The following is a 25991-nucleotide window of genomic DNA, read 5'->3' as shown; positions in this document are numbered from 1 at the left end:
GACAGATGCTTTTTGACATTTAGAAATATCATTGACTGGAGACAGATTGCTTTAAGGTGTTTTACTGGGCTGGTGAATTTGAAGTATTATTATGATTATTATTTTTATGCTTATGAAAACCAAACCCACGTGGTGCATATAATTTTCATCATTTACCATCGCAAGCTCATACTGTTTCAGAAAAGTTGTGTCAGTCATTCTCAGGAGTGTTTTAAATGTTTTGAGAAGACTGCATGTTCTCGGAAATGATCTTGCAATTTGATACTGTTCATTCATGCCTAGAGGGAGAAAATGGATCCTTTTATGTATATAAATAGGTCATGTCCCCAGTTCCAGGTTCCAAACTTGGCAGTGCTCTGATTGGTTTTGGAGACTGGGATAATAGGTATTTAAAAGGCTGCATAAGATAGACTGTATAATTCTTGATTCCCATGAAGGTAAGCAGCATTAAATAGTTATTTTAATGTAGCATGTGAAATGTAATTTGTAGTTTTTGGAAGAACCCATGTGAATATATATATATATATATACATACACACACACAAACACACAGTTTAGTGGATTAATACAAATTTAGTGGATGGTGCTATTTCTGCTTGTTGCAATTTTAAATAAAAAAAAAAAGAAGAAGAAGAAGAAGAAAGAATGCATGTTGAAATTTACAGGTGCTTCATTATTTTCACTTACATTTGTTTCCAGCTAATCATGGGAGCAAAACTTTTACTGGTTTGTTTTGTGATATTTCTGTTTTGGGGTAAGGCTCTTTATCTTTTGGATTGTTATTTAATGAAATGTTACATTTTTTATATAAAAAAGATGTCATATAAACTTGATAAAATGAATGAAAATGAATAATTTTAAAATATTATTATTATTTGACAAGTTAAATTAGAAAGATTTGATGCACTGGAATTTAATGCCAATGTCTTTTCTACAGTAGATTTTTTGTCTTTCTCTCTTAACCTCTTAAAGATGGCGGCCAGGCTCAATCTGCAGGACAAGAGTTTGCCACTGCGTTCATGCAAAACTATGTATCCCCTTTTGACCTGCCACTATTTCAGCTTTATATCACCTCTCTGAATTCTAATTGCCTGGTGAAAGTCAGCGTGCCCAGTCTCACTTTTACCCAGGCGGTGCAACTGACTGCAGGTCAGAGCTTCACTGTGACCCTCCCCAAAACAATTGAGCTGTCTGGCACCAGGAGGTCCCGCAAAACTGTTTTTATTCAGGCATCTGCTGACATAACGGTTTCCTCACTAAACTCAAAACAATTCACGGCGGATACGTCTCTGGTCTACCCCATGAGTGAATGGGGTACTGAATATTTTGTGTTCACTCCCACCAACTCCCCTCCATCCATGCTGAAGGAGTTTGTGCTTGTCAATGGTAAAGAGCAGAACACGGTGGAAGTGTTCCTTCGAGCGGCGGTCCGGTTTGAAGGCCGCTTGTACGGTGTTGGCAGTAAACTACTTGTGGTGCTGGATCCTTTTGAAAATGCACAAATTCAAAGCCAAGGGGACCTAACAGGAACCCGCATTTCTTCACAACTTCCCGTCGCCGTGTACTCTGGCCACATGTGCACGTGGCGCTTTTCTAAGTGCAATCATGTTTATGAGCAACTCCTGCCGGTGCAAAGCTGGGGAACTCACTTCCTGGTGGCACCGCTTAGCATCCAGAGCCAGTTCGACAGCATCTATATCCAAGCATCACAGTCAGCAAATATAACTGTTCAATTTGGCCATACTACATTAACTGCCGTTCTTCAGCGTGGGCGAATTGTAGAGTACAAAATCCAGTTTCCAAATGGCCTTAACATCATTGCTGACAATGGAATCCAGGTGTTTTTTCTGTTTAATGGTGTGAGAACATCCCGTGGTGTCATATATGACCCGTTTCTTATGAATCTTCTGCCCAACAACCGTTTTTGCTCTTCGTACGCACTTGACGGTATAGCTGGCTTTGACAACCGAGCCCTTCTGATTGTTCCTACCAATGAAAAAGCAGGGATTCATTTTGATAGCTCGCCTTTACCTGGCAACCTTCAGTGGAGGGTCATTGAAAACAGTGAGTACTCCTGGACTGAGTTGGTTTACCAACCTGGGGCAGCTGGGCACAAATTAACCCATTCAAATGCTTCTTATGGGGTCTATAGTGTGGGATTACAGCAAGGGAATGGTTACGGAGCCCCAGCTGCATGCATTAATCCAGGTATGGCACAATTATGCATATGATTCCTTATGTTTAAAAAACATTTGTGGTGTTATAGCCAGTTTTAGCAAATAAAATCTCTTGTATAATCTTCTCCATTTGTAATAGATTTGCCACCACCTCGCTCTTGCTTCAGCATCATCTGTAGTGAGGATGAGGAGTGCCAGATGAATGGTTTCTTCCCTATCTGTGTGAAGAAACCACTTGGAATCTGTTGGGCAATGGGTGACCCTCACTACTGCACATTTGACCAGCGTTACTTTGACTTCATGGGCACTTGCACTTATGTCGTCACCAGGAACTGCCATGAAAATAACAGTCTTCCTGCTTTTGAGGTCCTGGCTAAAAATGAAAACCGTGGCGACATTAGTGTCTCGTATGTGGCACGTGTAACTGTGAATATTGGGGATATCACCATCAGCGTTGGAAGTTCTGAGCCCGGGAAAGTCAGGGTAAACCTTTTTGTTTTTTGTTTTTTTTTTTTCTAAAAAGAAAAAGTAATAGTGATTGCATGGATTTAGATAATTTTAGTGCTAAACATTTTAGAAACCTCATTCAAAACTTGCTGCAATATTGAAAACATTATCTCATGTAAGAATACTTCTACAATATAATATAAAAGATAATAGCTTTATATTAAGCCATTCATCTTATTTTTAGTAAAAATATCTACAGTAAACATATTTTTTAAATAATAAATTTACACAAGAATCAAAAATGCATAACAGATCAAGAGTTGTTTTCAGAAATTATATCTTAAAGTTTATTTCTTACCCATTGGAAATAGCATAGATCAGCATAGATAAAAACAAATACTGAGGTTTATGCTTAAAACAAGAAAAATAAATGTATTATTATAAAACATATAATAATGTTATCATAAAGTATTATTATTTAAACTTTCAAATAAAACTAATTATTATATATAATCTTAATTATTAGAAAAGCATTTAATGGAATTTGCAATCTTTACTTCTAAAAGCGTAAAATGGCTTTTCAAATGAGAATTTTGAAATATAAAAATTAGGGTTGTATTGATTGGATTGTTGTAATACTGTTGTTTGCACACTCATAAGCACTGCAATATTCATTTTTTTATAATAATAATAATTTTTATTTCATGGTGAAAAAAACACAAAACATATTTTGAGCAATTTTTTTAATCTATAGTTTTATTTATTTATTTATTTTACAAAATTCAGAAAAAAAAATATGAGTAAGACGCTATTTTTCCATTTAATATGCATTATTATGTTTTGATTTTTGCAGATTGACCAGAGTTTGTGGAGCCTTCCTGTGGTTCTTGATGATGTTGGAGTGTCCATGTTCCAGTCTGGCAGCTTTATTACCATCCTTTTTAATTTTGGGCTGAGTGTGCAGTATGACTGGGACCACTTTCTCATGGTCTCCCTGCCCACTCCCTTCATTAACAAAGTCTGTGGGCTCTGTGGCAACTTCAATGGTGATCCTAATGATGATTTCACTATGCCTTCAAACACCCTGGCTCCCAGTGTGACAACGTTTGGACAGAGTTGGAAAGTTCACAACTTAACACTGGATGAGGGCTGTAGAGATGACAAAGGGGGCCCTGGATGTGATGCTCAAGCACTTCGACAGTGGCTGGGTGAAAAATACTGTGGACTCTTAATGATGGCACCATTCAGTCAGTGTCATTCTGTTATTGACCCAAGTATTTACACCCAGAACTGCATGTATGATGTCTGTATGACAGATGGCCAGAGAAACTACTTATGTAAGGTGTTAGAGGTCTATGCAAGTGTATGTCAACGTGTTGGGATACAGCTAACCAACTGGAGAGAAGTAGCCAATTGTTGTGAGTAATAGTTTTATAAACACTTGCAAAGCATACTTGGCTTGATATTGTACCTAATGTCTTTGTCTCTGTCTCCAGCTTACAGATGCCCAGAGAACAGCCATTATGAATTTTGTGGTAGCGCTTGCCCTTTGACCTGCATGGGCCTCAAGTCTCCTTTGAACTGCACTTTACCCTGTGTCGAAACATGCACTTGTGATCCTGGATTTGTTCTGAGTGGATCCAAATGTGTACCTTCAACTCAGTGTGGCTGTTCCTACAATGGACACTACATTCCCGCTGGTGAGACTTTTTGGGCGGATGATGCTTGTCAGCGGCTTTGTCGTTGCTCCACGGAGGGTGGACATCTAGAATGCCAGGATGGAGGCTGTGGGACAGGACAGCACTGCCAGGTGGAGAATGGCATTAGGGGCTGTTATCCTGTCTCCCAAAGCACCTGTTTGGCACTGGGCGACCCACACTACTATACCTTTGATGGGAATTATTTTGACTTCCAGGTACTAATTTACTGACAATAATTTTTTTGTACATATTTTATGCTGTATGTAACAATTAAAAATGGAGGGGGAAAGCAGAAAATATGAAAAATCATTTGGATACCCCCCCCCCCCCCCACACCATTTCACACAGATAATAAACAATTTAGGAAATAGACTCTTTTTATGGTTTCCATAGTGTAGGTTTAAATATCTTTTCTTCAACATAAATTTTGTATCCCACCCTCATGTAACCACAAACATGATTTTCAGCTTTTTTTTTTTTTTTTTTTTTGCTATTTAATTGAAGCTAAAATAAAATATACTAAATACTAACATTAGATCCAAATAAATAAATAAATAAAATAATGAGAAATGTTTACTTGGCAACTAACTGAAATAAAATAAGTTGAAGTACTAAGAGTTTTAATATTAATATTAAAAATATATAAAAGATAGTAGTACAATATATGTTCAAAATATTAATGCATAATATACTATACTAAAATAATACTGATAGGATTTTTTTAAATTATTATTATACAAAAAAAAAAAAAAAAAAAAAACCTTTCCCGTCAGAGCTTCTGTAGTATAGGCATAAAAGTCTTTTGTTAATAATTCCATGTGTTTGGTTAAGTACCCTTTGTGGAGAATAATGGCATTGTTACTTATTTTCTCCCTTCAGGGTAACTGTGTGTATCAGTTGGTTGGGGTTTGCATCTCATATCCTGGACTGGTGCCCTTTGATGTTCTGGTGCAAAATGAATTTCGGGGAAGCAGAGTGGTGACATTCACTAAATTACTGCAGATCATAGTGTATAATCTAACCATTGTTATCGATAGAGAATACAGCGGCTCTGTTACCGTAAGTTGCATGTTTTAAACCTTTGGCAAACAGTTTTATCTTTCCATATAGCTTGATGTTACATTTCGTCATTCAGTGAGAAATTAAAGCAAAGTTGGCTTTCTTTTTCAGGTCAATGGTGAGCTGTTGAACCTTCCTCTCCATCTTATTGAAGGTCAGGTTTCTGTTTTCAGAAGTGGCTGGTCTGCTGTCGTTCAAACCTCTTTTGGTCTCAAAGTCACATTTGATTGGAACAGCTTTGCCACCGTCACCGTCCCCAGCACCTACATGGGTGCGATCTGTGGCCTCTGTGGGAACTACAATGGAAATCCAGAAGATGATCTGACTGTCAGAGAAACAGCATTACCTGCTTCAGGGCCGATGGAGTTCGGTGCCAGCTGGAGTGTAGCCAAGATCCCAGACTGTGTGCATGGCTGCACAGAGAATTGTCAGGATTGCGACCCGACCAGAAGGAGTGTCTATGAGACATCTGATTTCTGTGGGCTGCTGCGTGACCCACAGGGGCCTTTCAAGGACTGTCAAACTGTGCTAGACTCTACTCCATTTTTTGAGGATTGCGTTTATGATGTCTGTTTGTATAACGGAAGGAGAGATCTACTATGCCAGGCCATAACAGCATATGTAACTGCCTGTCAGGCAATGGGAAGGACCATCAATCCCTGGAGAACTGCTGAATTCTGTGGTGAGAGAACCCCGGGGCAATTGTATCTAGAGATTTTTGAGAAACAGTATACATGTTAATATTGTGTTCATACACAAGAGTTTTTGTAGGTATAGTGATAGACTTCCTAGCAAAGACACTGCAGTTCCAGTTACATTCATGTCAACAAAGGCGTTGCAAAATGTAAAGCAGGGCACAAAAACAAAGATGCTAAGATAGAAGGGTGTGTTAGAACATTCCGCACAAAGCTATTGAGTTCAAAATCAAACCTGACATGTAATCTAGCCTGGGTGTTTTCAAACTTATTGATGCCATGGACTCCCAAATAAGAGGATCTCCTTGCAAGTCTCCTCTTTCCAAAAATATAAAGGAAGCTATATTTTTTTTCCTATGTGAAGTCCTATTTATACTGGGAAAATGGGTAAATTATTTAAATATGTATTTTTTTTGTTGACTAATTTCTTAATTTTTGACAGTGACAACGTACTACTTTCCTTTGACAGTTTCCTTTTATATATATAGATTTGAAAAACCCATCAGTTAGAACAAGAATTCACAGTCATAGTGGCATTTCTATTAGTTATTATTTAACTAATTATATGTATGTATATTTTGAATCAGAGCTTAACCCATCACATGTCTTTGTTTTGTCAGGTGTTCAGTGTCCAGTCCACAGCCACTATGAGCTCTGTGGCTCTGGTTGTGAAGTCACCTGTCATAGTTTGGCTCCTCCCGCTGGCTGTCGTGGCCCCTGTATGGAGGGCTGTGTGTGTGATAAGGGCTACATCAGGAGTGGGGACCGCTGCGTCCCCTTCTCTCAGTGTGGGTGTCTCTATGGCAACCGCTACTACTTGCTTTACCAACAGTTCTATCCTGGCAATAACTGTGAGGAGGTGTGCATGTGTTTACCGGATGGCCAGGTATGAAGACAGTGAAAATATACTACTGTTCAGAGATTTTTTCAGACATTTTTAGGGGCCAAGCACCTATTGTATCCATTAGTTTTCTTATTATTCTTCCCCCTCCTCCTCCTTCTTCTTCTTCTTCTTCTTCTTCTTCTTCTTCTTCTTCTTCTTCTTCTTCTTCTTCTTCTTCTTCTTCTTCCACTCTGGAAGTCTATGGCAGCCCATAGAACTGCTTGTGGGAAAGTTCTTAAATTTGGCACAAAGATAGAGGACAGTCTCAATATTAACCATAGCAAATTTGGAGTCTCTATCTCAAACTCTCTAGCGCCACCAATTGGCCAAATTTGCACTCATATTTCTGCTAATAACTTTTGAACCATAAGATCTAAAAGCTAAATACCTTTTTCTTCTGACTCAAATGCATATTAGTTGTTGTCTCGTAAGAGATATGTGACATGAGATGAACTTGCAAATGAGCTGCAATTGTTTTTTTAGATAATTTTTTAAACTCATGTTACAAGTCTTGCCCCATACAAAAACATTAATATAGTGCCTTTCTTTCCACAGGTGTTCTGTAATAGGTCATCTTGTGGCCCCTATGAGAGGTGTGAGTTGGTGGACGGCGTTCACAGATGCCAGCCAATCAGACAGGCCATTTGTGAAGCTTCTGGAGACCCACACTATGTGTCCTTTGATGGGCTGCGCTTTGATTTCCAGGGAACCTGTACCTACATTCTTTCCCAATCCTGTGGCCTGGAACGGACCAACCTGACCCATTTCTCCATCCTGGTGGAGAATGAGAGATGGTGGCCCAACAGATATCACAGAGTGTCTGTTACCCAGCAAGTGGCCTTAACAGTCTACGGCAGCACCATCATCTTAAGACAAAATGAGCCACAGATCTTGGTAAGTGGAGATTTGTCTGCTTGTGTTCTGCTCAGAGAAGCTCCCATAATGTGATTTTGATTCCCTTTAACATTTTAAACTGATGTTGAAATACTCTTAATGTGGTAGGACTCTAATATGACACCATTCCCACAGGTCAATGGGGTTTTGACTAACCTCCCTTATAGTTCAGGCAGTTTAAATGGTTCCTTGGTCCAGGCCTATAAGGAAGGTATTTACTATATCATCAAGACCGGCTTTGGCCTCCATGTGACCTATGACCTGTTGTACTACGTCACTGTTACCATTCCTGACAACTACCGCAACAAGACCTGCGGACTCTGCGGCAACTTTGATGGCGTCCCTTCAAATGACTTCCGCCTCCCAGATGGAAATATTACACATGATGTAAATGTATTTGGGGGAGCCTGGAAAGTCGATGTCCCTGGAGCCGTGTGTGAGGACGGATGTGAAGGCGACACATGTCTGGACTGTGATCCTCGACTGAAAGCCATCTTTGAGAAGCCTCCCTACTGCGGAGTTCTAGTTGATCCCAGCGGGCCGTTTGCGGCCTGTCACGCTGTGCTGAACCCCTCAGCTTATCTCAACGACTGTGTCTTTGATACCTGTGCATCCTCCGGCAGCATCAGGGTGGTTTGCGATAGTGTGGCGAGATATGCTTTCAGTTGTCTCAGAGCCGGAGTCGTTATCCAAAGATGGAGGACAGACAATTTCTGCCGTAAGTTTGTTCACAAAAACAAACTTTTTTTTAAACCAAAATATATTTGAAACCTATTGTAATTATGTCATAAACAGCATAGCTAAAAAAAATACATTACTGTTCAAAAGTTTGTGGTCAGCCAGATTAGTTTTTAAGAAAATAATATTTTTATTTAGCAATGACGCATTGAATTGATCAAAAGTGACAGTAAAGTGTTATCGTCCAATCATTAAAATTTTTGTCTTCACCATTGTGTTCCAGCAATGTCGTGTCCAGCTCACAGTCACTATGAACCGTGCACAGACGTCTGCTCTTCTGCCTGCCCTGGTCTGACTACGATAATCCAGTGTCCTAAAACCTGCACAGAGGGTTGTGCTTGTGACGACGGTTATCTGTTTGATGGCCAGCAGTGCACTGAACGCCAGCAATGTGGCTGCTATCAGCAGGGACGCACGTATAAGGTGAAGTGATGGCTTTGTGATTATCATGTCTAGCATTCTTTCTTTTTTTGTGCTGTTTGTGATCGAGTTTGTGTTTTCAGGCTGGGGAGGTGGTTTACCTGGACCAGTGTCAGCAGAAGTGTCAATGTGATCCAGTGAAAGGATTTACATGTGAAAGAGCAAACTGTCCTAACGGCACACAGTGTTTCCTTCGAGCGGGAATGTGGGGCTGCTTTTACCCAGGTTAAGATGTACAAAAAACAGGAATAATGCAACAAATTACACAACATCTGTAATCTGTTATTAAATGGCTTTTTTTTCTTTGTGTACAGATCCATGTCAAGACCTCCACTGTCGAGAGAAAGAGACATGCCGCTTTGAACGTGGCAACGCTGTGTGTGTGCCCCAGTACAACAGCACATGCTGGGCATGGGGTGATCCGCACTACCACACCTTTGATGGCTATGAGTATGACTTCCAAGGCACCTGTAAATACGTCTTGTCTAAGACCTGTGGGAACCTGAGTGGACTGGTGCCCTTTTCAGTAACCCAGAGCAATGAAAACCGTGGAAGCCCTGATGTGTCTTATGTGCGAGAAGTGGAAGTTACTGTATATGGCAGCACTTTTATCATGGTGAACCACCATACAGGACAGATCATGGTAATGAGTTACTGCAAAAGCTTTTACCAAAATATTTAAGATGCATACTCACTCACTTCTTTGGCATATTTTAAAAGCAAGAATATCTCTGTTTCACTCCACTGTAATATTTGTTTAAATATTACAATATTTTTCCACAATAATAAGAAAATCGGGAGTCATGAATATAAAATTAGACCTTAAAATAAAGTGTTATCAAAATTTATTTACATTAAAACCCACTATCATCCTTTTTTTTCCTCTGTCAGGTGGATGGTTTGTGGTTCTATCTTCCTCTTGATCATCATGATGGCCGTGTGAGGGTGAGACAGAGTGGCAATGCTGCTCTGTTGGAAACCAACTTTGGTCTGCGTGTCTCTTTCATCTGGGGCTGGAGGGTTGATCTGCAGCTGCCCAGTAGTTACTATGGAGTTGTGTGTGGCCTGTGTGGAAATTTCAACGGTAATGGTGGAGATGAGCGAAGAGACCCTGCTGGAATCCTTCTGCCAAGTCTGTACCAGTGGGCAAAGAGCTGGAGAGCAGAAGACAGTGTCACATCTGCGTGTCATGTTGGCTGTGAGACCGACTGCCCTGTTTGCCCTCCTGACCTACATGCCCTCTATGAAACAGACACCTTCTGTGGTGTCCTGACATCTACAGGCCAGAGTGTCTTTAGTGCATGTCATGCTAAAGTGAATCCACAGGCGTTCCAGCAAAGCTGTGTGTATGATCTGTGCTTCAATAACGGAGACCGAAGACTTCTCTGTCAGGCTCTGGAGACTTATGTCGATCTGTGTCGTCAAGAGGGTGTCATTATTAAAGATTGGAGAGGGAGATTAAATTGCTGTAAGTTTGATGAAACACTCAGTGCACATGTTTCTTTCCTTAACTTTTAACCATGAACCTCTTCTTGTTCTTCAACAGCTATGAGCTGCCCACCCAACAGTCATTATGAGGCATGTGCATCTCCGTGTCCAGCAACGTGTCCGTACCCAAATCAGCAGCCAAATTGCACTGATACCTGTGTAGAAGCCTGTGTGTGTGACAGTGGATTTGTCCTCAGTGCTGGCACTTGTGTGCCCACCAATCAGTGTGGCTGCTTCTATGAAGGCGCATACTACCAACAAGGCCAAACTTTCTGGGCTGATGAGCAGTGTCATCGGCTTTGCGAGTGTGACCGTAACTTAAGTGCTGTGGTGTGTCGTGAATCTTCCTGTGCTGTCGGTGAGAGCTGCTCGATTGTTAATGGAAGTCGGAGCTGTCAGCCAGTGAGTCACTCCGCTTTATGTGTCATGTCAGGGTGTTATCGGCGGTGATTTTTACAGCTTTTTCAAAATTTCTTGCTAATTGTCATCTCTTTAGAGCTATGTGCCATGAACTGTTTTGTCTGTAGCTGAACCTGCTGTATTTACATTTCACATAATTTCTTTAAACCCATGTTACAAATCTTGCCCCATACAAAAAATATACAATACAGTGCTCTTCTTTCCACAGGTGTTATGTAATAGGTCATCTTGTGGCCCCTATGAGAGGTGTGAGTTGGTGGACGGCGTTCACAGATGCCAGCCAATCAGACAAGCCATTTGTGAAGCTTCTGGAGACCCACACTATGTGTCCTTTGATGGGCTGCGCTTTGATTTCCAGGGAACCTGTACCTACATTCTCTCCCAATCCTGTGGCCTGGAACGGACCAACCTGACCCATTTCTCCATCCTGGTGGAGAATGAGAGATGGTGGCCCAACAGATATCACAGAGTGTCTGTTACCCAGCAAGTGGCCTTAACAGTCTACGGCAGCACCATCATCTTAAGACAAAATGAGCCACAGATCTTGGTAAGTGGAGATTTGTCTGCTTGTGTTCTGCTCAGTGAAGCTCCAATAATGTGATTTTGATTCCCTTTAACATTTAAAACTGATGTTGAAATACTCTTAATGTGGTAGGACTCTAATATGACACCATTCCCACAGGTCAATGGGGTTTTGACTAACCTCCCTTATAGTTCAAGCAGTTTAAATGGCTCCTTGGTCCAGGCCTATAAGGAAGGTATTTACTACATCATCAAGACCGGCTTTGGTCTCTATGTGACCTATGACCTGTTGTACTACGTCACTGTTACCATTCCTGACAACTACCGCAACAAGACCTGCGGACTCTGCGGCAACTTTGACGGTGTCCCTTCAAATGACTTCCGTCTCCCAGATGGAAATATTACACAGGATGTAAATGTATTTGGGAGAGCCTGGAAAGTCGATGTCCCTGGAGCCGTGTGTGAGGACGGATGTGAAGGCGACACATGTCTAGACTGTGATCCTCGACTGAAAGCCATCTTTGAGAAGCCTCCCTACTGCGGAGTTCTAGTTGATCCCAGCGGGCCGTTTGCGGCCTGTCACGCTGTCCTGAACCCCTCAGCTTATCTCAACGACTGTGTCTTTGATACCTGTGCATCCTCCGGCAGCATCAGTGTGGTTTGCGATAGTGTGGCGAGATATGCTTTCAGTTGTCTCAGAGCCGGAGTCGTTATCCAAAGATGGAGGACAGACAATTTCTGCCGTAAGTTTGTTCTTCTAGATAACTTTTTTATGATTCCTCATCATAATTCCTTAATCAAATAGGACAGCAAAACAAAGGGATTATTATTATGTCTCATGACACAAAAACAAACTTTTTTTAAACCAAAATATATTTGAAACCTATTGTAATTATGTCATAAACAGCATAGCTGAAAGAAATACACTACTGTTCAAAAGTTTGGGTCAGCCAGATTAGTTTTTAAGAAAATAATATTTTTATTTAACAATGACGCATTGAATTGATCAAAAGTGACAGTAAAGTGTTTTCGTCCAATCATTAAAATTTTTTGTCTTCACCATTGTGTTCCAGCAATGTCGTGTCCAGCTCACAGTCACTATGAACCGTGCACAGACGTCTGCTCTTCTGCCTGCCCTGGTCTGACTACGATAATCCAGTGTCCTAAAACCTGCACAGAGGGTTGTGCTTGTGACGACGGTTATCTGTTTGATGGCCAGCAGTGCACTGAACACCAGCAATGTGGCTGCTATCAGCAGGGACGCACGTATAAGGTGAAGTGATGGCTTTGTGATCATTGTGTCTAGCATTCTTTCTTTTCTTGTCCTGTTTGTGATCGAGTTTGTGTTTTCAGGCTGGGGAGGTGGTTTACCTGGACCAGTGTCAGCAGAAGTGTCAATGTGATCCAGTGAAAGGATTTACATGTGAAAGAGCAAACTGTCCTAACGGCACACAGTGTTTCCTTCGAGCGGGAATGTGGGGCTGCTTTTACCCAGGTTAAGATGTACAAAAAACAGGAATAATGCAACAAATTACACAACATCTGTAATCTGTTATTAAATGGCTTTTTTTTCTTTGTGTACAGATCCATGTCAAGACCTCCACTGTCGAGAGAAAGAGACATGCCGCTTTGAACGTGGCAATGCTGTGTGTGTGCCCCAATACAACAGCACATGCTGGGCGTGGGGTGATCCGCACTACCACACCTTTGATGGCTATGAGTATGACTTCCAAGGCACCTGTAAATACGTCTTGTCTAAGACCTGTGGGAACCTGAGTGGACTGGTGCCCTTCTCAGTAACCCAGAGCAATGAAAACCGTGGAAACCCTGATGTGTCTTATGTGCGAGAAGTGGAAGTTACTGTATATGGCAGCACTTTTACCATGGTGAACCACCATACAGGACAGATCATGGTAATGAGTTACTGCACATGTCTAAGATTTGACCTTAATATAAAGTGTTATCAAAATTTCTTTACATAAAAGCCACTATCATTCTGTTTTTCCTCTGTCAGGTGGATGGTTTGTGGTTCTATCTTCCTCATGATCATCATGATGGCCGTGTGAGGGTGAGACAGAGTGGCAATGCTGCTCTGTTGGAAACCAACTTTGGTCTGCGTGTCTCTTTCATCTGGGGCTGGAGGATTGATCTGCATCTGCCCAGTAGTTACTATGGAGTTGTGTGTGGCCTGTGTGGAAATTTCAACGGTAATGGTGGAGATGAGCGGAGAGACCCTGCTGGAATCCTTCTGCCAAGTCTGTACCAGTGGGCAAAGAGCTGGAGAGCAGAAGACAGTGTCACATCTGCGTGTCATGTTGGCTGTGAGACCGACTGCCCTGTTTGCCCTCCTGACCTACATGCCCTCTATGAAACAGACACCTTCTGTGGTGTCCTGACATCTACAGGCCAGAGTGTCTTTAGTGCATGTCATGCTAAAGTGAACCCACAGGCGTTCCAGCAAAGCTGTGTGTATGATCTGTGCTTCAATAACGGAGACCGAAGACTTCTCTGTCAGGCTCTGGAGACTTATGTCGATCTGTGTCGTCAAGAGGGTGTCATTATTAAAGATTGGAGAGGGAGATTAAATTGCTGTAAGTTTGATGAAACACTCAGTGCACATGTTTCTTTCCTTAACTTTTAACCATGAACCTCTTCTTGTTTTTCAACAGCTATGAGCTGCCCACCCAACAGTCATTATGAGGCCTGTGCATCTCCATGTCCAGCAACGTGTCCGTACCCAAATCAGCAGCCAAATTGCACTGATACCTGTGTAGAAGCCTGTGTGTGTGACAGTGGATTTGTCCTCAGTGCTGGCACTTGTGTGCCCACCAATCAGTGTGGCTGCTTCTATGAAGGCGCATACTACCAACAAGGCCAAACTTTCTGGGCTGATGAGCAGTGTCATCGGCTTTGCGAGTGTGACCGTAACTTAAGTGCTGTGGTGTGTCGTGAATCTTCCTGTGCTGTCGGTGAGAGCTGCTCGATTGTTAATGGAAGTCGCAGATGTCAGCCAGTGAGTCGCTCCGCAATATGCACAGGCTCAGTAGACCCACATTACCGCACATTCGACGGATTCCATTTTGACTTCCAGGGCACGTGTGTGTATCAGTTGGCAGCCCTGTGCCTTCATAATGCGAGTCTTGTACCTTTTAATGTGACAGTTAAGAATGATCATCGTTGGAGCAGCGCAGTGAGCTTCACTAACACTGTCAATGTGACTGTGAATGGATTCACCATCACATTGACCAGAGAACATCCGTATCAATTACTGGTGAGTGCAGTCACATAATATACACTATCGGGGTTGAGAACCATTAAGAATCAGTTCTATTAGAAAAAATGTATCTAAATAAAAAAAACTGAATGATATTTGGTGCCATTAATGATTCACAAACTGACATTGCGTATTTTAACAGGGAATATCATGATTCAGTTTTTTGTAACACTGTTAATTATTTTATTTGTTGCACTTATGAATATACATTACAAAACAGACTAGTGTAGTTCAAATCCCCAAACAAATGACTTAGTTCTTTTAGCTTATCAAATCCATACTGAATGACCAGTATAGTCTAATTCCCAGAGAAATAACTGAGTTTGTTCTTTTTAGTGAATGAAATTATTATAGAATAATCAGTGTAGTCCGATTCCCAGACAAACGACTCTGATCTGATTCTTTTTAATGAATCAGATCCATACAATGCAAACAATATAGTTCGATTCCTGAAACAGTGGCTTTCATGGCTCGCAGTGGCTGATCAAAATCATTGATTGTGTGACCAGTGTAGACCATATGGTTTCACCAAGGAATAACTCTTCAGAGCCTGTTCTTTTTAGTATTACTTTGCATTTTAGGTTGCATTGAAGACTACAATTGTTTGAAAATACAAATTATGAGTTTTGTCAGTACTATTTAATGCAAAATGAAATATTTTACCATATTTTTTGTGTTAAGCATTTTTATAAAACATTAAAGGCCAATTATTGGTTTGCACTAATGTGGACAGTTATTAAAACATCTGTGCAAGCATCAGTTATTTAATTTATTTATGCAATTAAATTGCTTTTTCCCCCCTATTGTTTTCTTCAAAAATACTAAAAGATTAATGAATGGAACTTTTAAAGTACCGGAATTAGAATCAGAATCTGAACTGGAATTCTTAAATTCTTTGTGTTTCCCAGGCCTACACACTATTTATACAGTTTCAATTAAATGAGCAGTTCTGTAATAGTAAACAAATGTGTTTTTATTTCTCTTTAGTTTGATGGCCAGCGAGCAGAACTTCCCTTTTGGATTCAAGATGTGTTTGTAGTTGTCCGCAGCGGTAACATTGCTGTTGTGAAGACAAACTTTGGTCTCCAGGTGACCTTTGACTGGTCCAATGTGGTGAGCGTCACTTTGCCTAACAGTTACAGCGGTGCAGTCTGTGGACTTTGTGGAAACTTCAACGGTGTTGTTAAGGACGACCTTGCAATGCACAATGGTATGATGGCACCCAATGCCAGTAGTCTGGGACAGAGCTGGCAGGTTGCTGCTACACCTGGCTGTTCCTCAGCTGATTGCCTTGGCGCTGGATGCTTAACCTGCACTGTGACCCAGAGGGAGAATGCCCAGCGCTACTGTGAGATCATCACAAACCGGACAGGGCCTTTCAGAGAATGTCATGCGCAGATTGATCCCAGATCTTACCTAGAGGATTGCATATTCGACACCTGCCACTTCCAAGGACATCAGGTTGTGTTGTGTGACGCAGTGGCAGCCTACGCATCTGCTTGTCAGAGTCAAAATGTCACAGTTCACCCATGGAGAAATGTCACATTCTGCCGTAAGTAACTAACTGATTGTTTCAGTATTTTTATTTTGTATTTCAGTTTTAGTATTTATAAGTGGTTTTTCCTTTTTTTCGGTTTCTGTTTTTTTTTTTCTGCTTTTCATCTAATATTAATATTTTATTTCAAATAGCGAAAAAAAAAAAAAAGTTAACATTTATGCATTTGGCAGACACTTATCCAAAGTGACTTGCATTCAAGGTACACATTTTATCAACTCCTGTTTTTTCCTGGGAATCGAACCCATGACCTTGGCATTGCTAGGACCATGCTCTAATGATAACAGCAACAACACTGGTCAAAAGACAAACTCAATGAAATAAAAATGAATACTTTCTCTGATCTATCACAGCTCTGTCCTGCCCACCAAACAGCCACTACAACGCCTGTGCTCCAGGCTGTACCGAGACCTGCGTTAATCTCCCTGTGTACAACTGCAGCAGACCCTGTGCTGAGGCCTGTCAGTGTGATCAGGGTTACATCTTGAGTGGCCAAACCTGTGTGCCACAAGCAGAATGTGGCTGCTTCTATCGGGGACGCTATTATAACAAACACCAGATGTTTTACGCCCATGAGCAATGCTTGGAGCGCTGTGTGTGTGGGGGAAATGGAACTGTTTCCTGCCAGAAATCAAGCTGTGGTCCAGGAGAAGCTTGCAGGGTTGTGAATGGAGTATTGGGATGCCACCCTGTCAGTTATGCAAGATGTGTGGCTACTGGTGACCCTCACTACTCTTCCTTTGATAGCAGGTGGTTTGATTTTCAAGGCGCATGTGTTTATACACTCGCTAAGGTATGTGATCGGGCTGAAGGACAGCTGATGAATTTTTCTGTGGACACACAGAATGAGCAGATTGCAAACACAAAGGTTTCTGTCATCAAGAACTTGACTGTGACTGTTTACAACCTGACGATCAGCATCAGACGAGGTGAACGCCAGAGAGTCATCGTAAGTCTTCATCTAGTCTGGCCTCAAAGATTTTTTTTTTTTTTTTTTTTTTTTTTTAAGAAATGTATAGTTTTATTCAGCAAGGATGCATAGAAATGTTAAAAAAAAAGACAGTAAAGTATAATGTTGTTATAAAAGGATTCCATGTCAGATAAAAACTGTTCCTAAAAAAAAAATGTACTACAGTTTCCACAAAAATATTAAACAGTTTAAACTGTTTTCAACATTGATAATATAAGAAATCTGTCTTATAGCGTACAAAAAAGGAAAAATTTACATTTTAAAATATAATCAAATAGAAAAAATATTTTAAATGGTAAAAACTGTTTTCAACATTCAAAATATATATAAAAAGCAAATATATATTGGGAAGCAAATAAGCATATTAGAAAAAGGGAAAAATTTACATTTTAAAATATATTTAAATAGAAAAAATATTATAAGTCAAAATTACTGTATGTATGGCAACAGTTTATTTTAAGGACAAGTTCTCACTATTAACTAGTTGCTTATTCACATGCATATTACTAGCATATTGGCTGTTTATTAGTATATGCTTTATAAGTATTAATGCCTTATTCTGCATGACCATATTTTAGATCCCTTAATCTGACCCCAAACTAAATTTAACAACTACCTTACTAACTATTAATAAGAAGCAAATTAGGAGTTTGTTCAGAAAAAACTCTTAGTTAATAGTGAATATGTGTTCCATATTCAAAAGTTTTAGCGTTTTTTTTTTTTTTTTTTTTTTTTTAATCATTTAAATGCAATAAATGCAGCTTTGGTGAGCATAAAAGACTTCTTTCAAAAACATAAAAAATACAGACATAAAAAAAAAACATTGTAAAAAAAAATTACTGTCCCCAAACTTTTGAATGGTGGTTGTTAAATATTATAAAAGGATGTGTGTGTAAAAAATGTAAATAAAGTATTTAAAGATGATTAACAAATAACCAATATGAATGAATTGAAAAACAGAAAAAAAGAAAGTAAAAATAAAGTGTAAAGAATGTAATGCTGGTTTCCACTTTTTTTAAATTTTAATGAAAGAAAAATTATGCTGAAATCATATTTTCTGTTGGTTCTCTTTCACAGGTGAACAATGAATTTGTCACCCTCCCTTCATCTTTTGGCCATCAAGTAACCATTAACCAGGTTGGTCAAAGTGTCCAAGTGCAAACCGATTTTGGCTTGAGAGTTCTGTATGATGCCAGTTACCATGCAGAAGTCCATGTACCCTCAAACTATAAAGGTCACGTGTGTGGACTGTGTGGAAACTACAATGACAACCCAGCAGATGACTTCTTGTTGCCCAATGGCACACAAAGCACCAGTGTCAATACATTCGGACAGGCGTGGGCATTGCCAGCAACTGGTGTTCAGTGCGGAGGTGAAAGTTCCCCGCAGCAGTGCGATCAGACCAAAGCTGAGCGATACCGCAGAGATGATGCCTGTGGCCTTATGGCAGCTGTCACTGGTCCCTTCAGTGCCTGTCATGATCAGCTGAATCCTGAACAACATGTGATTAACTGTGTATTTGACATGTGTGTAACGGATGGAGACAGAGCGATGCTGTGTAAAAATCTTCAGGCTTATGCCATTATTTGCCAACAAGCCGGGATCCATATCATGCCATGGAGAAATAGTTCATTCTGTCGTAAGTTTGTAAATCTGTTCTTCTCTTTATCAATGCTTTTAAGTTATGTATTATAATAATTTTGCTTCATATACAGTATACACCAGCAGCCAAAATGTTCGATTTTTGTAGTAAATAGTTATATTGTGAAATATTATTACAATTTAAAATAACTTTTCTATTTGAATATATTTTGAAATGTGATTTATTCCAGCGATGCAAAGCTGAATTTTCAGCATCATTACTCAGTCTACAGTGTCACATGATCTTTCAGAAATCCTACTAATATGCCGAGTTGATGCTTAAGAAACTTGTATTATTATTAATGTTAAAAACACTGTTTTGACTTAACATTTTTGTGGTTTTTGTATGTTTTTTTTTTGGTATTGTTAGATTTTATAGTAAGTTTATTTTGTGGTGTTTATTTATACTTTTGTTTTTTTTGTGATATTTTTAGTGTTTTTTTTGACACTTTTGATTAATGTTATACATCCTTGCTGAATAAAAGTATTAATTTTTATCGTACTTGTTTCTTGAGCATCAAAACAGCATATGAGAATGATTTCTGAAGGATATATATATATATATATATATATATATATATATATATATATATATATATATATATATATATATATATATATATATATATATCTTTAATGATGACAATTACCTGATTCATGTTATTTCATATGTATTTTTGCATTTTCTTTTTTTTAAGCGGTGGACTGTCCAGCTAACAGTCACTATGCACAGTGCTCTAATAACTGTATGAACACCTGTGCCAGCCTTAGTGGCTCCGTTAACAACTGCCCAGATATTTGCATGGAAGGCTGTCAGTGTGATAAAGGTTGGCTCTCAGATGGTGATGTGTGTGTGCTTGTGGGAGACTGTGGATGTGTTCATAATGGCAATTACCTAAAGGTGAGATTTAATGCTTCTCATACGAGAAGTAATTGTTACTGTCTGATAAGAGCTTCTCATCTACTTTTCAGAGTTGCTATCCTCAGATTTTTCCTAAAATTATGATTTCAGCCATTCATCACTCAGCCAAGAGTGCGATCTTTTCTATGATCTTTCCACTTAGGTTGGCGAAGTCTTAGTGACTGACACATGCGACATGAAGTGTGTGTGTCGTACTACTGGGCTGCTGGAGTGTGTGAGCCAAACCTGTGCCAGAGGAGGGATCTGTGAAGTTCGGGATGGCTATCGAGATTGTTACACTGATCAAGGCCACTGTGTGTTTGATGCCAAAGACCAGTTGCAGTCCTTTGATGGTGTGACGGGAACGGTGGAGCGGCCTGGAGCCTTTCAAATGGCTTTCTTATGTGACCAAGAGTCTCCTGACTGGTTCCGTGTGGTGTTGGATGTACATGCATGTGCTAGGAATGATTCCGGTAATGTGACAATGGTCCACGTCTTCTTCCAGGACATGATCATTACGGTCAACAATCAGTGGCACAGCTGGGTCAGTGGAAAAAAAGTTTAAGATTCTATAATATTTCTTTTCTACGTCAATAGCAGTGTTCAAATATTTGATTTGACACAAAGAAACTGTGGAAAATATATTTCTCTTGTTCTCTCAACAGGTGAATGGAAAGAAGATCTCATATCCCTTTATGCCTAAAGAGGGCGTGTCAGTCTCATACACAAATAAGGCTGTGATCATTGAGAAGGTGTCTACCATGAGACTGACTTTCTCTGGCACTGGAGAGGTCGTGTTATCCATTAGCACAGTCCTGACAGACAAGGTTTGTGGTGCCTGCGGCAACTTTAATGGAGTCACTGCAGATGATATGACGACTTCTGATGGGAGAAACTCCACTATGATGTCTCTAGTTGCATCATCCTGGTATGCTGAAGACTTCTTTACATGGTAAGTACTTGATGTTTTGTTGTTGGCTTATGACAGCTGTGCTAGTTTAGACACCCTAAAGCCATTATACAGGATATACTGTAACTGTAATGCCTTCATCATATGGACATTGCAAAATAAATCACATTGATCGCATTCCATTAAATGTTAACCTATTTTTCGCATATGCTTTTATTACAGTCACGTGTAACAAAACTGGGAGGAAGATTTTGCTACTACAGGTGATTTTTATCAAATAGAGGAATTGTAAATTGTATTTAATTGCACATTGGGGTTTAGAATGACGCTTTGGTGTAAAATTTAAGATTTCTGCACACATGCCCAGTATGCTTTTAGTCTGATTTTATTACTGCACTTTTATGATTTGAGATTAAGCACATTAAAATACACATCTGAAATCTACCTCCAAAATTTGTCATCTTTTTTTCCATCTTGATTATGACTATGTACACAAAGCCCCAGTAGATGGCAGCAAATAGCAATTCCTTACTCGAACATCCTGGTTTTCAAAACGCCATCCTTCTTGCAACCTTTCAGCCTATTAAGGAGTCCTGCTGGACAAAAGTCAAATAACTTATTTAATATTTATGAGCAAATGGTTGGTCAGAATTTTGGAGTTAACTCTTTCAAACCATTTAAAGTTTGCCACCACTGCAAGAGTGAGTATCAAGGCTTATGTTTTCATGATTTGTTTTTATGAATTGATTTTATACTTTAGGGTGATTACAGTTAGACTTTATTTAAATTAGATGTTAAAAATATACTGTAGATATTATTTAAAATTAAGTCACATAAAAGTCACATGTATGTTATGATATGAGCAATATCACAGGAGTAGCAGTGTGATATGGCCGTATATCAGCACGCTGTGGTAATAAGACAGTGGTTCTCAAAGCTGTCCTGGGGACCCCCAACCACTGCAAATTTTGTATGTCTCCCTCATAGGCCACACCCAGTTCAAGTCTTGCAGAATATATCAAATCAGGGAGACATAGAAATTATGCAGTGGTTGGGGGTCCCCAAGACAACTTTAAGAACCATTGTCTTATTACCACAGTGTGCTGATATACAGCTGTATCGCACAGCTATGAGTGTGATATTGAATTTATATAACAGTTTGATGGCACGCATACTGTAAGTGTGTGAATAAAAAAAGAGACAACAACGGAGTGTCTTTTAAAACCCTATTTTGTGAACGTGAACGTTGAGCTGCCTTATTGAAAGCTTATTGTATTACTGTTTTAAAAGCTCAATGTATTATGTAAAGTATTATGAGAGAGAGATGGAGTGAGCGAGTGTGATTACCTGCATCTGATACAGCATTCATTCTTCAGTTCAACCTCACAATAAAACATTACTTTGAATGTCTGCTGAGGAAGGCGATATCTTTGCCGTTTCATCTGTTAATGGTGATTTCTGATGACAGTGCTGCTCACTGCATTTGTTTGCTACATCTTACAAAGTGTTTCTGAAAGTAGAAATCTTTCATTATAAAATCTCTTTCAATATACTGTAAAAGTCTTTACTGCTGACTCACTCATAAAAACAGTCTCTTGTCGACATCTAATGGCGAAATGATGTAACTAATCACCATCACAAACACACATAGCCTTTCTCAATACTAAATACTACTATTATTAAATACTACTATTTATATAAAATATTATTTAAATAATAATAACATTTAATAAATGACAACAACAACCATCATAAAAGTTGCTATAAGCTATTCAGTCAAAAGTATAAAGGGCAAAATTATTTGCTCTGGAATAAATAATAGATTAATGAGACCAAAGACTGCCTGTTAGATTTAAAAAAAAAAAAAAATTATATCTCATGTTTAACCACATTAGACATCAGAGCCAGGGGCAGATTCCAGAAGAACTGGCCAAGGAAAGGCTGCTCTCATCAGGTTCATAAGTGCTGAACGGCCGCTGACACCCTGAAGCTCGAATCTCTAAAAATGTTGAAGCACAAAATTTCAAATAGACATTATCTTTTTTAACACACTGCATATCTAAAGTCTATACAACTACATTCTCACCTAAAAAACCTAAAACAACTACATTCTGTGACACAAAAAGATATTTGTGTCACAGAATGTATAGATAGATAGATAGATAGATAGATAGATAGATAGATAGATAGATAGATAGATAGATAGATAGATAGATAGATAGATAGATAGATAGATAGATAGATAGATAGATAGATAGATAGAAAGATAGATAGTGGATCTGCCATGGCATTTGCTGTAAGTAATATGCTGTAAGAGTGATACAAACAGTGAAACGGTTGGAGTTATTTTATCACTAGAATATTGCAGATCAGATTCGAGGAACAGAAAGAACTGTTGTGTGTGTGTGTGTGTGTGTGTTTGTGTGTGTCTGTGTGTATATAGGTTTGGGACAACATAAGAGTGAGTGATAATGACAAAATGTAAATTTTGGGGTGAACTATTCCTATAACGACAAGCGGAAGCATGTTTAGTACTAATAGTTTGCTTTCACTTTAAGACCTACACAGTAGTACAGTATGCCTAATATACAGGCATGCATCCATTTTTCTCTCAACTGTTTACTTACACTTTAGACAAATATAAACCATCTATGTTTATATGTAAACCTTGTGTGTTTTTAACATTATTAGCGCAATCAGACCCAAAAGATAACTTAGTCCAGTAATCAGGCACTGTTTGACAGGCTTTTTAGTGTGTGCGCACTGTAGGTGTACACACTCAGAAAAAGCGCATGTCATAACAGCACGTTAATTAAAGGTTTAACCGGCAAGGCTTTAAACCACATGCAAATAAGGTACTTTCATGAATGCGATTTTGTGATTTTGAGTTAATATTTGATGTGAACATATGATGTGTTGCCGAGATTTATAATCTTAAATATATTAACACAAAATTAAAAGAAGAGGCTGGAGCGTGCAAGCGGTACAGTTGGAGGTGGACACTGAAGCTGCTCCGTCTCGGCCCACGGAGAAAATACAGTACATACAGATCTATAATTATCTTGTTTGCTTTTCGTCGTTACAGAGACACTGTCTGGCAAGCTGCCAGAAGTTGTATATTTCTGAATGACAACAAGCTGTGATTCACAGAGGCCTTATCCCCAGAAGATATGGTGGCAAGAGAATTTGGCCCACGGTCAAGAAGGCCAGAGATAAAGGAGAAAATGCTTTGCTCTGATTGACGGAAAGTAATTCGACTATACCAGTGTGAAGTAGGATGTATATGCATCCCTCTGTTCTCCCTGTGTTTACAGGTAGCTCAGTAAATAAGTGTATTTGGCTAGAGTCTGATCTGTTAAAATTTAACAGATCAGACTCTAGCCAAATACACTTATTTACTGAGCTAGTTACCAGATGGGAAGAATTCCAATTCCAATAGTTACCAAATGGGAAGAATTCCAATTCATATTCCTGTTAAACCATGTAGAAGTATTTATGTAGTGAAAAATTGTGGGAATAACATCATTGGGGGGTGGGGGGTGGGAGGGTGGAGTTGGTATTATTTAACAGTTAAATAATACCAACTCCACTCCCACCCCCCACCCCCCAATGATGTTATTCCCACAATTTTTCACTACATAAATACTTCTACATGGTTTAACAGGAATATGAATTGGAATTCTTCCCATTTTTGATAAATCTGGTAACTTTTTTGTCTTATGAACAATTTATGTCTGTTTATAATTTCCCCTTACCTTTTAAAGAATAGAAAAGCAGTGCTAAAAGCAGTTCATTTTGGTATAACTCAACTTGTAAAATGCCATTTCAGTTTTAGTAAGAGTGACATCAGAACCTTATTTGACCTTAATAAAAAAATAATAATAATAAAAATAAATTAAAAAAAGGTAATAAGCATATTCAACAAATTATCCAGAAATAATGATAATAATAATTTCCTAAAGCCAATTTTTACTGGGCATCTCTTATTGAGTTAATAGACTGGAAAAAACCCTGGTTGTTACCTCACAAGTACTGCATTCCCAATAAAGATAAAAGATAAAAATAAAAGAAGTTAATTTCAAAATCCTTCATAAAATATATCCTATTAATATATATTATATGGTGTGATGTGGTTTTTTTTCTTTGTTTTTCCTGTAGATGTTCTATCTGTTCTGTCTTTTATGTAATCATTTATTCTTTGATGGATGATGATAATAATAATAATAATAATAATAATAATAATAATAATAATAATATAAAAAATGGTTTGAGAGCGTAAACCTGGACCAATCAGCTGGTGGCAAAGTGACATACATGCAATAAAGCCACTTCCCTTGAATCTCTTGCTTCAAATTAGTAGTTTGCAATGAAAGAATTTCAGAGACAAAATTGCCCCAACTTTTGCTGCTAATTATTTATTAGATTTACATTAGGCCTATATGAATTATAATTATTTATATTTTTATATAATATATCTGTATAATTATTATATGAACTGACAATTAATATTAAACTTTTCATTTAAATTCATTTAAATATATACATATTATAAATAAATATTAATATATAAAGTTTTAAAATTATTAAACGTGTTTTCTTTTGAGCTTTTTGTGAAATTATATAAATGATTAAATTCTTTGATTCGTTTGCATAATCAGATATTTTCTTTCCTCTGCCTTCTCAAACTTTCGCTGCAGTAGCGGTGTACATTCCCGTCATGTAAATAAATTTAAATTCATTATATTTTTTAATAATGACCTCCTAATCTTTAGCAGAGAAATTAATTGTGCCGACTCTCGTGAGAAGTGAATCATACCAGTGCTCTCCACAAGGGCGTAGTTTTGGTTTGAACAAAGGGGTGGGGGGGGTGTAAACTGTTTTAGAGGATTCCCGGTTCATGCTCCCTCACAAGGTTTATTTATTTATTTGTTTGCTTATATGTTTATTTTTGTAAAATGATCTTTTGTGTTACAATCTACACATGCAAAGTTGGTTGATAACATAACTGCAATAAAGTAATAGCCTAGTTAACAATTACTTGTTTACTGTAAAAAATGACTGTGAATTTAACAGTAAAACACTGTAAAAATGCTACAGTAAAAACCTGTTAAATGGTTTACGGTAAATTCCCCTACTATATACGGTGAAAAACTGTATTGGACGTTACATGAAATTTTATAGTAAATGACTGTGATTTTAACGGTAAAAAACTGTGAAAATGCTACAGTACAAACCTGTTAAATGGTTAACGGTAATTTCCTGTAAAATTTACAGGGAAAAAACATAAACTGACGTTC

General features: G+C 38.7%; 1 protein-coding gene across 1 annotated transcript; it reads left to right on the top strand.

Annotated features, from left to right (window-relative positions):
• The first annotated feature begins 703 nt into the window (after positions 1-703).
• Positions 704-21125, top strand: LOC109063431 (IgGFc-binding protein). Its single transcript, XM_042771525.1, has 29 exons — positions 704-754; positions 973-2208; positions 2317-2660; positions 3478-4042; positions 4121-4539; positions 5204-5383; positions 5495-6065; positions 6699-6964; positions 7517-7855; positions 7991-8573; positions 8817-9016; positions 9097-9238; positions 9328-9656; positions 9905-10481; positions 10560-10903; positions 11130-11468; positions 11604-12186; positions 12517-12716; positions 12797-12938; positions 13028-13356; positions 13458-14034; positions 14113-14714; positions 15705-16269; positions 16626-17221; positions 18320-18881; positions 19582-19784; positions 19948-20328; positions 20450-20736; positions 20917-21125. Exons 1-29 carry the CDS (start codon positions 706-708, stop codon positions 20924-20926), a joined length of 11520 nt encoding a protein of 3839 aa, XP_042627459.1. The 5' UTR covers positions 704-705; the 3' UTR covers positions 20927-21125.
• The last annotated feature ends 4866 nt before the right edge of the window (positions 21126-25991 follow it).

Source organism: Cyprinus carpio, chromosome A15 (genome assembly GCF_018340385.1).
Source record: "Cyprinus carpio isolate SPL01 chromosome A15, ASM1834038v1, whole genome shotgun sequence".
NCBI lineage: Eukaryota > Metazoa > Chordata > Actinopteri > Cypriniformes > Cyprinidae > Cyprinus > Cyprinus carpio.
This window is presented reverse-complemented; position numbering and strand designations above follow the sequence as displayed.